Source organism: Heterocephalus glaber, unplaced genomic scaffold, assembly GCF_053883595.1.
Source record: "Heterocephalus glaber isolate CG9 unplaced genomic scaffold, H.glaber_assembly_v1.0 deba00001538, whole genome shotgun sequence".
Classification (NCBI taxonomy): Eukaryota; Metazoa; Chordata; class Mammalia; order Rodentia; family Bathyergidae; genus Heterocephalus; species Heterocephalus glaber.
This window is the reverse complement of record NW_028258333.1, coordinates 23,440,109-23,453,651: the sequence shown is the minus strand read 5'-3', so window position 1 is coordinate 23,453,651 and position 13,543 is coordinate 23,440,109. Positions and strand designations below refer to the sequence as shown.

At 35.4% G+C, this 13,543-nt stretch overlaps 1 protein-coding gene across 5 annotated transcripts in view; it reads right to left on the bottom strand.

Moving 5' to 3' along the window:
- Window positions 1-1,471: 1,471 nt before the first annotated feature.
- Window positions 1,472-13,543, bottom strand: part of Nipbl (NIPBL cohesin loading factor) — a 177,440-nt gene continuing 165,368 nt past the window's right edge. For 3 of the 5 annotated variants that reach the window (XM_004848605.4, XM_004848606.4, XM_021261492.2), the window contains 6 exons: window positions 13,190-13,390; window positions 8,468-8,614; window positions 6,542-6,816; window positions 5,304-5,478; window positions 3,000-3,188; window positions 1,472-2,444 (listed from right to left, as the gene is read on the bottom strand). In XM_004848605.4, the coding sequence (XP_004848662.1) occupies window positions 2,079-2,444; window positions 3,000-3,188; window positions 5,304-5,478; window positions 6,542-6,816; window positions 8,468-8,614; window positions 13,190-13,390 (1,353 nt within the window). In that variant the 3' untranslated portion in view covers window positions 1,472-2,078. Of the gene's footprint in view, window positions 2,445-2,954; window positions 3,189-5,303; window positions 5,479-6,541; window positions 6,817-8,467; window positions 8,615-13,189; window positions 13,391-13,543 lie in introns of those variants that run through there. The other 2 variants (XM_004848607.4, XM_087189302.1) reach the window with 2 other exon arrangements.

Below are 13,543 nucleotides of genomic sequence, written 5' to 3'. Positions count from 1 at the left end.
GGAACAGAAGACTTGCTACTGCACATCCACTTCCTAAAGCTTACTTTTAATAGTATTCCCAAGCAGACACACTACAAGGATACTTAGGAACTATTTGCTTTCAATAAGGATCCTCTACCTTTAAGGTCTGATGTTCAGTTAGCTTAGTGAGACAATTACAATTTCAGATTTAAATCCCCCTTATGACACTGATTAGCAAATTACTGAATTTTCAGAGCTTGTCTTCCCCATGTACAAAATGGGGACAAAATATTTAATTAGTAGAGTTTTTGAGAGAATCAAATGACAGCATACATCGTCAGACACACAGCATTCAAAACTGGCTTTTTTACTCATTATTTTTATTCTTTAGTACTTGCTAGGCTAGACTTTATATTTTTTCTAACTGATTTTTTTCCTTAAACTACCTGAAATCCACTGTTGATATAAAGTTCCCAAGGGGGGAAAAACCCAATCTGGTTTTGTCAGAGTTCACAGTAAGAGGAAAGGGAACATGCAATTAAAGGATGAAAACAAAGAGAAAACATTTCCTTTAAGAAAGCATTCTGAAAGAATTCCACATAGGATATAAATCCTGCAAAGTTATATTCATAGTGTTTTAATAGGTGTTCACAAAAAGGTATTTTATGGCAGTTATTCTTCCTCACAAATCGAATACCTTCTATTTACTGGCTAGATTCATGAAAGCATTTTAGAGGTCAATTTTTTCAAATTGTTTTAAAAATAAGTATACATTTAAAAAATAATTAAACTTGAAACAGACCTCATCCACTGTAAATTTTACACATTACTATTTTTCTGAGTATCAACTATGCAAATCTAAGATTAAACACCTTACACTCAATTTAGTTGAGGTATTTGTAGTAATGTATAAATGATAATTGTTTCCAAAAGATGTATGATAAAAATTTTAGAATAGAAAATGAATATTCCCAACTAGTAAAAACTACTCTTTCAGCATTAAAAAATAATCTGTGAAAAATGCAGTGTGTGTAATTATGAAGCATCATACTCAATTCTATTTCTAAAATAACATGGCATCACTTTTAAGAAAAACGCTGTTCTTCCAAAATAGAATTGTTACCTTTCCCCAAAGTTTAAAAAATAAATATTACCAACATGACATCACTAGAAAGAAATTGAAGCATACAAAGAATAAACTATAGTTTCTTTTTATATCAAAATGTACTCTTGAAAATGTGTTTGGCACAGTGCTAAATCATATATAGTTAATACTAAATATTGCAGGATACAATAAAACCCTGGAGTTAATTGTTTACACCCTCTTATGGGAATGAAAATAAGAGATACCAATTATTCAGAAGTCAGCCTATACAAACTGTATAAACAATATTTTATGTTTTGCTTTGAAAACCAGTGATATAATAAATTTTACATAAAAGACTGCAAAATAATATAAATGGATTTAAACAGATCTTTACAATAAGAAATTCAAATGGAAACAGACAAGTAACAAAGAGAAGTAAAAAAATTTATTGCAGTATTTGCTCCACCAGATTGCCTGGGGATCCCTTTTCTTGTATTGTTTTCAGGGTGACCTAATACAACAAAATCTACATTTACAAAAACTCCTTCTGCAGATAGGTCATAGATACTGCATGCTTTTTTTTTTTCAACAGAATAAATTATATATCCAGGAGATTCTGCCATTTTACAGCCTGGAATAAACAATGCTTCCCTGGAGACTGGGCTAAGCTAAAGAAAGCCATCCGCTGCTAGGTTAAACTCCAAGAACACTTTATTAAGAACATTAACAGACTAGTTTCCAACATTCACTTGTTTATTTTTTTAAACAGAAAGTTTTTTTCCAAGATATAAACAATTTTTTGTTAAACTATAATACAGTGGGAGTAAAAATGAACTGAGAATCTGTTTCTGCTGCACAACAGCGAAGGGAGCTCCCACAAAAATGTTTGCCCAACATTTCCTTCTTTTGTTCCTGCATCCCAGGTTCCACTCTTACTCTTCAAAAAACTTTTTTTTGCCAGAACGTTGATATTTCAAGTTTTTCTGCCTTTAAAAAAATTCCTGTAAATTTGGCTGCATGTACAAATTCATTAGCTGGAAGTCCCATCCTTGGCGGCATACAGGGATCGTAAAGTCTGAACCACTTTATTAGTCAGCTTATTAGCACTCGTTAGAGCAATTTTTTTGTAAATAATGTCTGACTCTTTAATAGTGTCTACCCAAGGCACCAGTTTGCGGCCGTCACGGCGCTTAGCCTCAGTCCAGGAGCCACTGTAGGAGCCTGCCATCCACTGAACACTGAAGCCATTGCTGGTTTTCTGTACTACTCTTGCAATTTGTGGTCGATCTTTGTACTTTGGACAGCAAATAGCGATGACATCCATGACGTCAACACTTTCATTCATCTGTGCTGCCAACTCCGTAGAGTCTGAATTTCGTTTTGACCTTCTCAATGACTAAAACATTGGGAGGGGGGAGGGAAAAAGACCAAGTGTTACACAAAAGAAATTTAGTGAAATTACTGTTTTTATTGCTTTTAATCCCTTGACGCCGGGAGTTGGGATTTCCCGGCACACTTCCATTGCCGGCAATGAGACGCACCGTGACCGCCAGCGCCAAGGGGTTAACATATACTTGTAAAACCATAGAACTCTTAATTTGTACCCGTGTCTTTACTCTTGATATATAAAATTATATATACATATGAACCATAAAGCTACATAAAACTTAGCAACAATAAAAAGGATAACACACATTAATACAATCCAAACAAAAATTAATAACCCTTTATGCTGGATAAATCTCATTTCTTTTTTTTTATTATCTTTTATGTTAAACTTTCTACAAAAGGATGTATAAATGGTTAAGTAGAGAATCTCTATCTACAAGATGTTTTCTTTTTATAAGTATTACATTACTTGATGTACATTTAATGGACTGACATATATAAGCACATAAAAATCATTTTACGTAATACGCTGCGAAATACGTTGACTCCTCCTCCGCCTCACCCCTGAAGTGCCTCCTCCTCTATCCTCCCCATCACTTTCATCATCTTCTGTCTCTGCTGCTGTATTGTTTTTAGGGCTGCCTCCTCCAAGCAGCGAGGTAATTGCTTTGTTCCGAGCATTTGTGCTAGCTGACACCTCTCCTTCTTCTTCTTCTTCATCAGGGTCTAGATGTTCCATGAGAAGTTTGAACTACAAAAAAATACATGAATTCAGAATTTGAAGTAATTATTTCAAAGACTATCAAAATATCTAGATGTTGTATATGGTACCACTTTGGTGTAAGACTATAGCTACAGCCCACATTAGGGGTTAGAAGACATTTTCTATAAAAAGCCAGATAATAAATAGGTTTAAGGTTGCAGGCAATTTGGGCTCTCTTCAATTATACTACTGCTTTATGAAAGTAGCTATATAACTGAACATGACCATTTCACTAAAACTTTGTTATTAAAAATAAACAAACAAATGGGAGGCAATGAATGGGCTAGATTTCTCCCTTAAGCCATAGTTCGCTCTTGGATCCCAGTCATGAAGCAACCAGGTGATAATAATTACTGAGACATCTTTCTGTCTCTCCCTTTTTGCTAAGATTAGAGAATCGCTTGAAAAGAATGGCAAAGAATTTGAAATGAGAATGAAAATATATTATGCATATTTAGCTATTTGCTTTAAGGAGATTAAAATATAACACTTTATAAGGATAGTCCTCTAAAGATATTAAAAAACACATTTTTTTCATAATGGCAAACTATAAATAAAATTTATCATTTTCACATTTTAAGTGTACAATTCATTGGTGTTCAGCATATTTTGTAATCATCACTACTATCTATTTCCAGAGCGTTTCATCATTGTAAACAATAGCTTCCAATTAATTCTTCCCTGTTTCTAGGCAATCTTAATTTTATTTTGTCTCTATGAATTTGCCTGTTCTTAAACATTTTATTTATTTTTTTTATGTGAAAACATGAAACTCCCTTTATTTTTATAACTGCACACACTTCTCCAACAAGCTTCCACTCCCACTTGACATAAGAAAACTAAATCTTTCCAATTCACCAAGCATGGCCAAGTCCAGTATTATTTTTAAATCTAGCTTTAGGAATTACTATTTCAGCCAATGTTATCCAAGTCTCTTCTCAGCTTCCTTCCCTTTCCCTCCAACTCCACATTCTGATACAAAGGGCAGGACTGTAAATTAGCCATTGCCCCCACTGTCTGCTGCAGGTGGGTTCTGGGGCCACAGGAAAACACCATGTGGTGGGAGGCAGCCACTCTCTCCATGTCTCTCAACTGCACTACTCCACGTTTCTCCCACAAGCAACTGTTGTATAGGACATCTCTAGTCCCAAGTCTTTGCAGGAGCTCCTGGAAAGAAGCAGCACCAGCTTTATACTCTGGAATCATCCTTCAAGGGACACTCTTCTGGGACTCCTTGGGCTGGTGGGGTTGCAAAGAGAACATCCAGAAGTTGTCTTCTTTCTTCACAGGCCAAGATGGTCCTGTCTCTAGGGTTTAATCACTGAGTTCATTTCACTTCTGCTTCATGGTACTCTTTCCTCTGAACACTTAGTGAAGGGCCATTTAGCAGTGCAGTTCCTTCAGTGAGTGCACAGGCTGGGTGGCAGGTCCAGGTGACAACAATTCACATCTAATGTTTTACCTCATAGTCCCTCCTCAGGAATAGAGAACCATTAGGTACTGGTTGGAACCATATGATTCACGCTCAAAATGACTTTAACATTTGTTCTTTTAGAGATTCACTTGTCGAATTGTACAAGCATGGTTTAAATTAGACAGGATTTCCAGAGTCAATAATTTTTTTCTTTTTCTTTCTTCTTTTTTTAATAGATTTTTCTTTTATCAGTTGGTAGAGGTTTCAGTTCATAATCAGCTGGCTCCAAGGCAGAGTAGCACATGGCAGAGGGGCAACAGTTCATGGCAGCAGAAGACAGCAAAGGCAGCAAGGGCTTAAACACATTTTAAAAGCGTATTTTACACACATACTCTCTCTCTCTCATGTTTGAGTATACACACCAGAGACATACAATTGCATCACTCATGTAAGAATATATATAAAAGTAACAATATTATCAGAAAGGAGAGGAATAGATGACCAAAGAAAGGGATGATTTCATGGTTTTACCTTTTGAAATATAAATCATGTAATCCACTGAGTTACAAATAATATATACATATAAATGAAGTTCACATCAAATACACAGTAGATTGCTATCTCCCTCCCAAGAATTTACTTTTCAAAGAAATCACTGAGAAGGAAATATTTTTAGTTTTACTACTTACGTCTAGGTACTGTTTTACTATACTCCTCTTCACATCTTCAGTGATTTTGGAATTAGCCATGTCACTCCGCAGGAAGTCCAGTGTTTGTTTGGGATGAAAATGAACTCCTGTTTTTCGGTTAATTGCTTTATCATAAACTTTTGCAGATTCAGATGGAGAGTATTTCTGAATTTTACTGTTTTGGGAAAACAAAACCAAGTACCTTAAACATTTTTCAGGCACTTATATTTAAATTGATTCTAGTTAAATTTTATTTACTAAACTTTTTTTTTTTTTTTTGGTACTGGGGATTGAACTCGGGACCTTGCGTTTGTGCAGCAGGTGGTGGAACCAGTTAAATCCCCGGCCCCTTTACTAAACTTTTTATTACACAGATTTCAACCAGTGAGCTTGGATACAAAATAAGTTTATAAAAAGAAAATAAAGACATAAAAGCAAGAAAAAGAGTAATATTCTCATTTCCATTTGTGTTTGTCTTGACTAAAGGCATCAAAATGACAGGGATGGAGAAAATATACATCTAAGGAAGCAACAAATGTGGAGAAAACCAATTACTGGTAATAAGTATCATTTTAATGAAATTAGTTTCTCCTGTCTATTTTGTACTACTCTGATGGTGACTGTAGGATAACATCAATACAATTAACTCAACACCACCTAACTGGTTTACCTCCTTTTTGCCTCCTGCCTACTTCATTCTCTACACAGCAGACAGAATCAATGCTTATACACCTGTTTTAGACTGTAACTTTGCTTTAAAAATCTCTCCAACTTCTTACCACCGTACTATGACCTTACAAGGTTTTAAGTTGCCAAAATTAGTTGCCAATTATTTCTCATGAGAGTCCTAGGGCTAGGGATGTACTTCAGTGGTAGAGTTCATACTTAACATGAATGAGGACTTTGGATTCAATGACCAGTATGATTAAAAAAAAAAGAAAGTCTGGATTTCTAATGCCTCTTGAAAAAATGGGACCTCTGGCAACACTGTGCCTACCCTCAAACTAATGGAAACCTAAAAAATGTTTTTATTTATTTTTGGTGCTGGGAACCCATGGCGTTATGAATGCTGACTATACAATCTACTATTGAGCCCTAGTCCTAGAAGTGCCTATTTAAACGTGCATTTTTAAAAAGGAGTATTTCTAATAATAAAGTGAGCATGTAAACAAAACTGGGTTTTGTATTTCTTTATTGTTTGAATAGTCAGTTCTTTCTCACTGCTCATATAAACTTACCTATCGGAAAATCCACAGAGATTCTTCAAATGTTGTTTTAACATAAGAAGCAATAAAATACCCTGGGAGACATTTGCAAATTCAATTAAAGGAGCTGAATTTTCTGGTAAACATTTCATCACTGAATTTATATCATCTTCTGAATCTGAATCTGAATCTGAATCTACACGTTTCCGTGACTTCCGAGGCCTGGAAACTTCTTCTTCACTCTCACTTGACTCATTTTCCTTACTAGGTGATGATTTTCTCTCTTTCCTTTTGTCCTTCACCATAGACTGAAAGAAAGAGCAAATTATTCTGTTTAAAAAACAATAAAAACAAAAATACCACTACTGAATGTATACTTCATTCAATAGCTTCAGTAAGTTTCCTTGATACTTTATAAACCCCTTGACTTTCTATAAACTGGAGATGTAAACCTTGGGGGGAAAATGAGGTACCAAGACTAAATAAAATCACATATGATTCCCTTCTTTCTCAAAATTACTCCCTCCAAATGTATTCAAAGATAAATAATTTTCTCATAGAGTAATGAAAGACATCTTAGTTTCATAAGTAAGCCATTATAGAGGATAAGTAGTAATTAAAATTTAACTGAGAATATGATAGGGTTAAATATCCCTAGCTTTTATCAAACTATGCCTTTCAGGAATTTTACAGCAAGATAATATGTAACTTTCCTTGAATACTTAAATCTTGTTTTTCTGTATTTTTGCAGAATGTTAGCTCTTCAAAAGAAACAACTGTGGGGCCAGGGATTTAGCTCAGTGGTGGCTGCCTTGCAAACGCAAGGTCCTGAATTCGAAACCCGATCCCGAAAAAAAAAAAAGAAATAGAAACAACCGTGTTTAGATGAGAGTAGGGGGTAGGAGAGAGGACCAAATCATACAAGCAATTATTCCAAATGTAGCTGTTAAGAAATAAAATATTCATTTATTTACAAGTATTATCTACAGAAGTTATTAAAATAAATGCATGATGAATTAAAGTTGCTGGGAAATTATCAACTTCTTAAATTTTAACACTCATGCTAATACACTACAGATTCTGTTAAAGAGTCAGATTTTGTTTCAGTAGGTCTAGGGTTGGGTCTGAGGTTTTTCAGCTCCAATAAGCCCTCAGATGAAGATGGTGCTGCTGGTCCGCAGTTCCAGTGGTTGGGTATCTAAAGTAGTTTTCCTGACATACCAGTTTGAAAAGGCTGAGTTTTGAGCAGTATAGTTTTGTAAAATGAGATTTAATTGCATTATCAAGTTCATGAAAATATTGCATTGATTTTTTTAGAGAATCTACTGAGTGCTTAATTTGTACCTAGTGCTACAGCAGGTGCTTTTATAATTACATTTCTTTCTAAAAGTAATGACAGAAAAGACATAAGGCTTATTACAAGAAATTTAGTAAGAACTGGGCATACAATGTGCCAACTTCATTATGATACTGCTATTGAGGGATAAAGAGATCAATGATGTTATAAATTTTGTTTCCTTGTAAGCAGCCTACACACACATAAACACACATCTATCTTCATATGTATTGTTGTGATCTACAGCATTATGAGATTTACAGAATAGTAAGGTGCTCTAAAATGGGGTTTAAATGGATATGTGAATGGACACAAAACAAAGTCAGTGCCTAAACTGAGAGAAATAAAGTGGAATTGGCTTAATCAATAGAACAATCCATATGTATGTATAAAAAGTCCACTTAAATGATCTAGAAATGGAATGGTTTTAGTTCTTTCTGAATAGAAAAGAAATGGCAACCCACTTCCTCTCCCAATTCAAGTACTGTCCAAATTTCAATTAATTCATTTAGAAAGATTTTAAATACCTGTGAAAATAATAAGAATAATGAGAAAAATAACAGTGAAAATAGCACACCTGCACTTTGACAGATGCATTAAGAATAGTAATGTGTGTAACTTACCTCCTTGAATGACTGCAGTAGGTTACTACCAGAAACTGAGAGTGTAATGTCTATATGATGCATTATAAACAACGGCTCTTCCTGTGTCTGGTATGGAAAACAGGCTAGATTGTCTGCTATATACAAGAGCATAGTCACTTCTGTTTTCTGTAAATTTTAAAAAAAGGTACACATGTTTAGTGGATAATCTAGAAACCCATCCAAACACTTTTTAGGAAAAAATTATAGGGCACTTTCACCTCAGTTAATATTAGAAAGAAATAAAGAGAAAGGAGGCAGAAGGAGAAGGAAGGAAGGAGGGAGGAAGAAGAGGAGAGAGAAAGAGGAAAAGAGGAAGAGGGAGAGAAGTTAAGAAAAGCTGGGGGGGGGAGAAATGGTTTATAATCTTATACCTATTTTAGGAGATACTATAGTGACTTACATCATGCTACTTCAAGGGAGAAGAGGTGAAAGTTTTTAGTGCACCCAAGTGAAAAATCCTTAGTTTTCTTACAGCATATATTGGAACTTTATATAAATCCATACCACAGCAGAAAGTACACATATAAGTTCATATTTGTCATTGTGCTTCTAAGAGTTTAACACACGTGGAGATCAGTTACACAGTTACTATTCTGCCCTTAAAAATAATATGTAGCTACAGTACTAGTATGTGGGTTAAAAAAAAACCCCAAAACTCATGTACTGATAAAGCATTTGTCAGTTTGTTTTGGGTCTGTAATTTAGAATGTCAGAGTTGTTTTGATAGTGCTACCAGTTGCACACTATACAAACTCTGAGGTAGGTGAAACTAAGAGAAAAGTTATGGTTACTACTAGTTTTTGGTTTTAAAAAGAAGTAACTTAAGAGACTTTCAGCATTTCATGATCATATGTAACATAAACAGATGGGTATACTAGTATTCAAATTCTTTTACACATAGCTTTCAAAAAAAGAAAAGAAAAAAAAATGAAAAAAGCAAACAAAGAAAAAGTAGCAACAAATACTCCCTCCTACCATCTACCCTCCCCTACCAACCAAACTGCAATCTAACAGCAGCAGTAGTAATTATAAAAATTCCACAGGAACAAATAGAATAAAGCTGATATTAATACTCATAAGACTCTCAATCTTTTATTTTAAAGTATGTCAACACCTACATCTTACAGTTGAGGAAATAGGCATATAGACGCCATTCTATTAGTTTTAACACTATAATTCATACATGTTTTTCTAGCTAAAACAAAAATATTCAGGGCTGTAAACATTTTCTCTGAATAAACATTTTCAAAACTGAAATTTTCACCCAGGGATTTAGCTCAGTGGTTCTGCCGCCTGCCTTGCAAATTGCAAGCACAAGGTCCCGAGTTCGATCCCCAGTACCAAAAAAAAAAGTAAAGAAAACCCCTGAAATTTTCTGTAATCCCAGCACTCAGGAGGCTGAGGCAGGAGGATCGCCGTTGAGTTTGAGGCCAGCCTGCTACACAGTGAGTTCAAGGTCAGCCTGAACTACATGAGACCCTGTCTCAAAAAACCAAACCAAAACAAGACCAAAACAAAACAAAAAAACCGAACAAATCCAGAGGAAACCCCCCCCCTAAAATTCTTCAACTTTAGCTATAACAGTTCTATATCACTCTTTCCTTTCAAAATCAAAATCTAGACCAGCAGTGGTGAATCTCTGGTATCCATCCTGCAGCAGACTGTTTGTATCATTGAAAGCTTTTCTAAAAGGTTCACAATCACTGGTGTAGACTATTCTTCCCACATCTTTCCTCCTATTCTTTAAATGTCTCTCAGTGCTCAATGGTCCGTCAACCATCCCACCCTACCTTTTTTTTTTTTTTAACACTTCTTATTCTTCACAATTTCTCAGTAGTATCTGACAGTTAACTATACTTTCCTTCCTAATCCTTCCCCACTTTCTCTTCCAAGCTCTTTGTTCCCTTACCTGTCCTTAAATTAACTCCTTTCCAAACTGCCTTTACCAACACTATTGGTTTCTTTTTTCCCCAGGTATTCAGGACAAAAACATTCCAGTTGTCCTTTAGTCTATTCTTCTCAGTCTAATTTTAGTTTTTTCCTTTTTTTTGAGACAGGATCTTTCTATACTGTATAGTTCAGGTTGCCTTTGAACTCACCATGTAGCCCAGGCTGGGATTACAGGTATGTACCATCACACCCAGCATAGTCTAATTTAATTTATTCCTTCCTCACAGTATTTCTTCTTTCCTTTTTTACTACCCATTCTTTCCTCCTCTACTGTAAGCATAATAGATCAATTCCTTATTACATCCAGGGTAAACACAATGCTGAAAAATTCATGTTCCTAAAATGCTCTTTGGCACTTGTCCTCAGCATTTAGTCCTTCACTGTCTATTCTATAGTAGTGGTTCCCACCCTTTTTGGCACTAGAAATTAGTTTTGTGGAAGACAATTTTTCCACAAACTGGGGCAGGGAGGGATGACGGTTTCAGAATGATTTGAATGCAACCTAGATCCCCTGTGTTGGCAATTCAAAGAGGGTTCACACTCCCATGAGACTCTAAGGCCATTTACTATCTGACAGGAAGTGAAACTCAGGTGGTAATGGGAGCCATGAGGAGCTTTTATAAACACACATGAAGCTTCATTTGCTAGCCTGCCCACTACTTATTTCCACTGTGTGGCCCAGGTTCCTAACAGCTCCAGGTGTTAGGGACTTCTGGTCTATAGGGTTCTTTATATTACTACATGTCAATATGACTGCTCTTCTCCAAAGACAATTTACTCATTATTTCCTACACGTTCTTATCTTTGTAACTTTATTCATGTTTGCAACCCTGCCCGGAACATCTTCCTCCTGATTCATACAATTCATCTTTTTCACCTAATCCTTTTAGGCCTTCAGTGATTTGTTCCTCCTCTGACATCCTTTGTCAGAGGTAATCAGAGGAAAATACTACATTATTATTTAATTAATTAATTTATTTTTGAGACAGGGTCTTGCTATGTAGAGTTCAGGCTGGCCTTGACCTCACTATGTAGCCTAGGCGTGGTGATCCTCCTGCCTCAGCCTCCTGAGTGCTGGGATTACAGGAGTGCACCACCATGCCCACCAAAAGCACTACATTATGAAAGCTGGATTTCTAGTGTCAAATGGTGACATAATATACATTTGATAAAGATCAGGAAATTAAACCATATAGAGATACAAGGAGTATAGCGCCAGGCACTCAATATATGCTAATCTTAATCACTTTTTTGTTTTGGGTACCGGGAACTGAACTCCAGACCTTGCGCTGAGCTAAATCCCTGGCCTCTTAATCACTTTTTATGTTCTTTATCCTCATAACTGGAGGTAAAATCCTCTGAAGGTGCAAGAGCACCACATCATTCTGTATTATACTCTTTTTTTTTTTCTGGTGCCAGGGATCAAACTTGGGAACTTGCACTTGCGAGGCAGGAGTGGTGCCACTGAGCTACATTCCCAGCCCCTCCATACTCTTAGCATAGTGTCTTACACACACGGAAAGCAAAATACTGATGATATAATGATGATGATGGTGATGACATTATATTCTAGGCATTTCTGCAATACAGATACCTCAGTTCATGAATGCCTTTGTTTGCAAACAATTCTGTTTGCAAACAGAAGCATTTGGCAAAATTTTGTTTTTGTTTGTGAACTCTGCATTGGGTGATGAACATGACTTTAGCCATCTTTCCCACACGAACACAAACATGGCCGTCTTTCCCTGAATTGTGGAATGAATTATGTTGGTGAACTGAGGTACCATTGTAAATGTTTATTTGCTAGATCATTATCCAAAAATTTTACATAGTACTTTAAAAATAGCAGGTGTAGTAAGGTACCTCTACTCTAGTAATTATAATTTTGCTTTACTGTGAAAAATCTGTCAAACTAACAAGTGATTAAAATAAGTAAAAAATATTATTTTGTTCCACTAAAAGCTGCCATATATATAGACTGGTCTGTAAGCTCTATATGGGCAGATATAACATCAGTTTTTACTAATTTTTTCCTACAATTTCTTATACAATGGCTAGTACCACAGCAGATATGGAATAAGTATTTGTGTAAAATGAATGAATAAATTAAAAGGTAACTCTAAAAAAATAGGAATTTCTGTTTTTTTGGCTAATGGTCTTGGCTGATGCAACTTGTGCCTAGCCAAAACTGTTAAAATTACAATTACAAAAAAATGCAATCTTCATTAAGGAAGTCAAAATGAATAGGAGATCTCAGCAGCCAAAAATCTACAATGGTTATTCACTAATATATCAAGACCTACAGAAAAGAGAGAAATTAATTTTGTCTATTTTTTAGGTTATCTATTCCTGAAGTGATATATATATATATTTTTTTGGTACTGGGGACTGAACTCGGGTCCTTGCACTTGTGCAGCAGGCGGCGAAACCACTGAGCTAAATCCCCGGCGCCCTGAAGTGATATTTTAGTGATGCAGCTTACTTAAAAAGATGCTTACACCTGTTTTCAAAGTTTCTAAAACAGTATGAGGCACAATTACTATTTATGCCTCATTATATTTATTCTCATGTAAAATTTGCTCTACAATTTTGACTATATATCTTGAAAGTAATTTAGTAGATTAAGGATACATATTTAATATGGTCATTAATAGTTACTAAAATGGCAGTATTTAAAAAGTGGTGAATATTTTAGGCATAAAATTCCTAGAACACTTGTTTTTAAAAAGAATAATACGTTTTTATGCTTACTGCTGTGTCATCAAAGAGGTTGAGTAAAGAAATAAGAAAGGCTCGTCTATGTTGGCGGTTTCCACGGATCATGGAGTAAAGATGTGAACACAAAGCACTAGAGGATTCGTCTTGTCTGAAACCCCTTACAGGATCTTTTAGGCACGTGTTGATTGCCTGTTGTACCTGGTAAGACATCTTCATACCAGCCACTGCTTTCATCTGAAATCAATAAAAGCCTCATTTTTGTCACAGAAATTAAGAGTCAAATTAAAAATTACTTTGAGCATTGTATTCTGAGGCTAACATTTTGTTTTCGTATGCAAAATAAAAAAACTGCTGAATGAAATACTAGAGGGAACATTAGAGAGCATC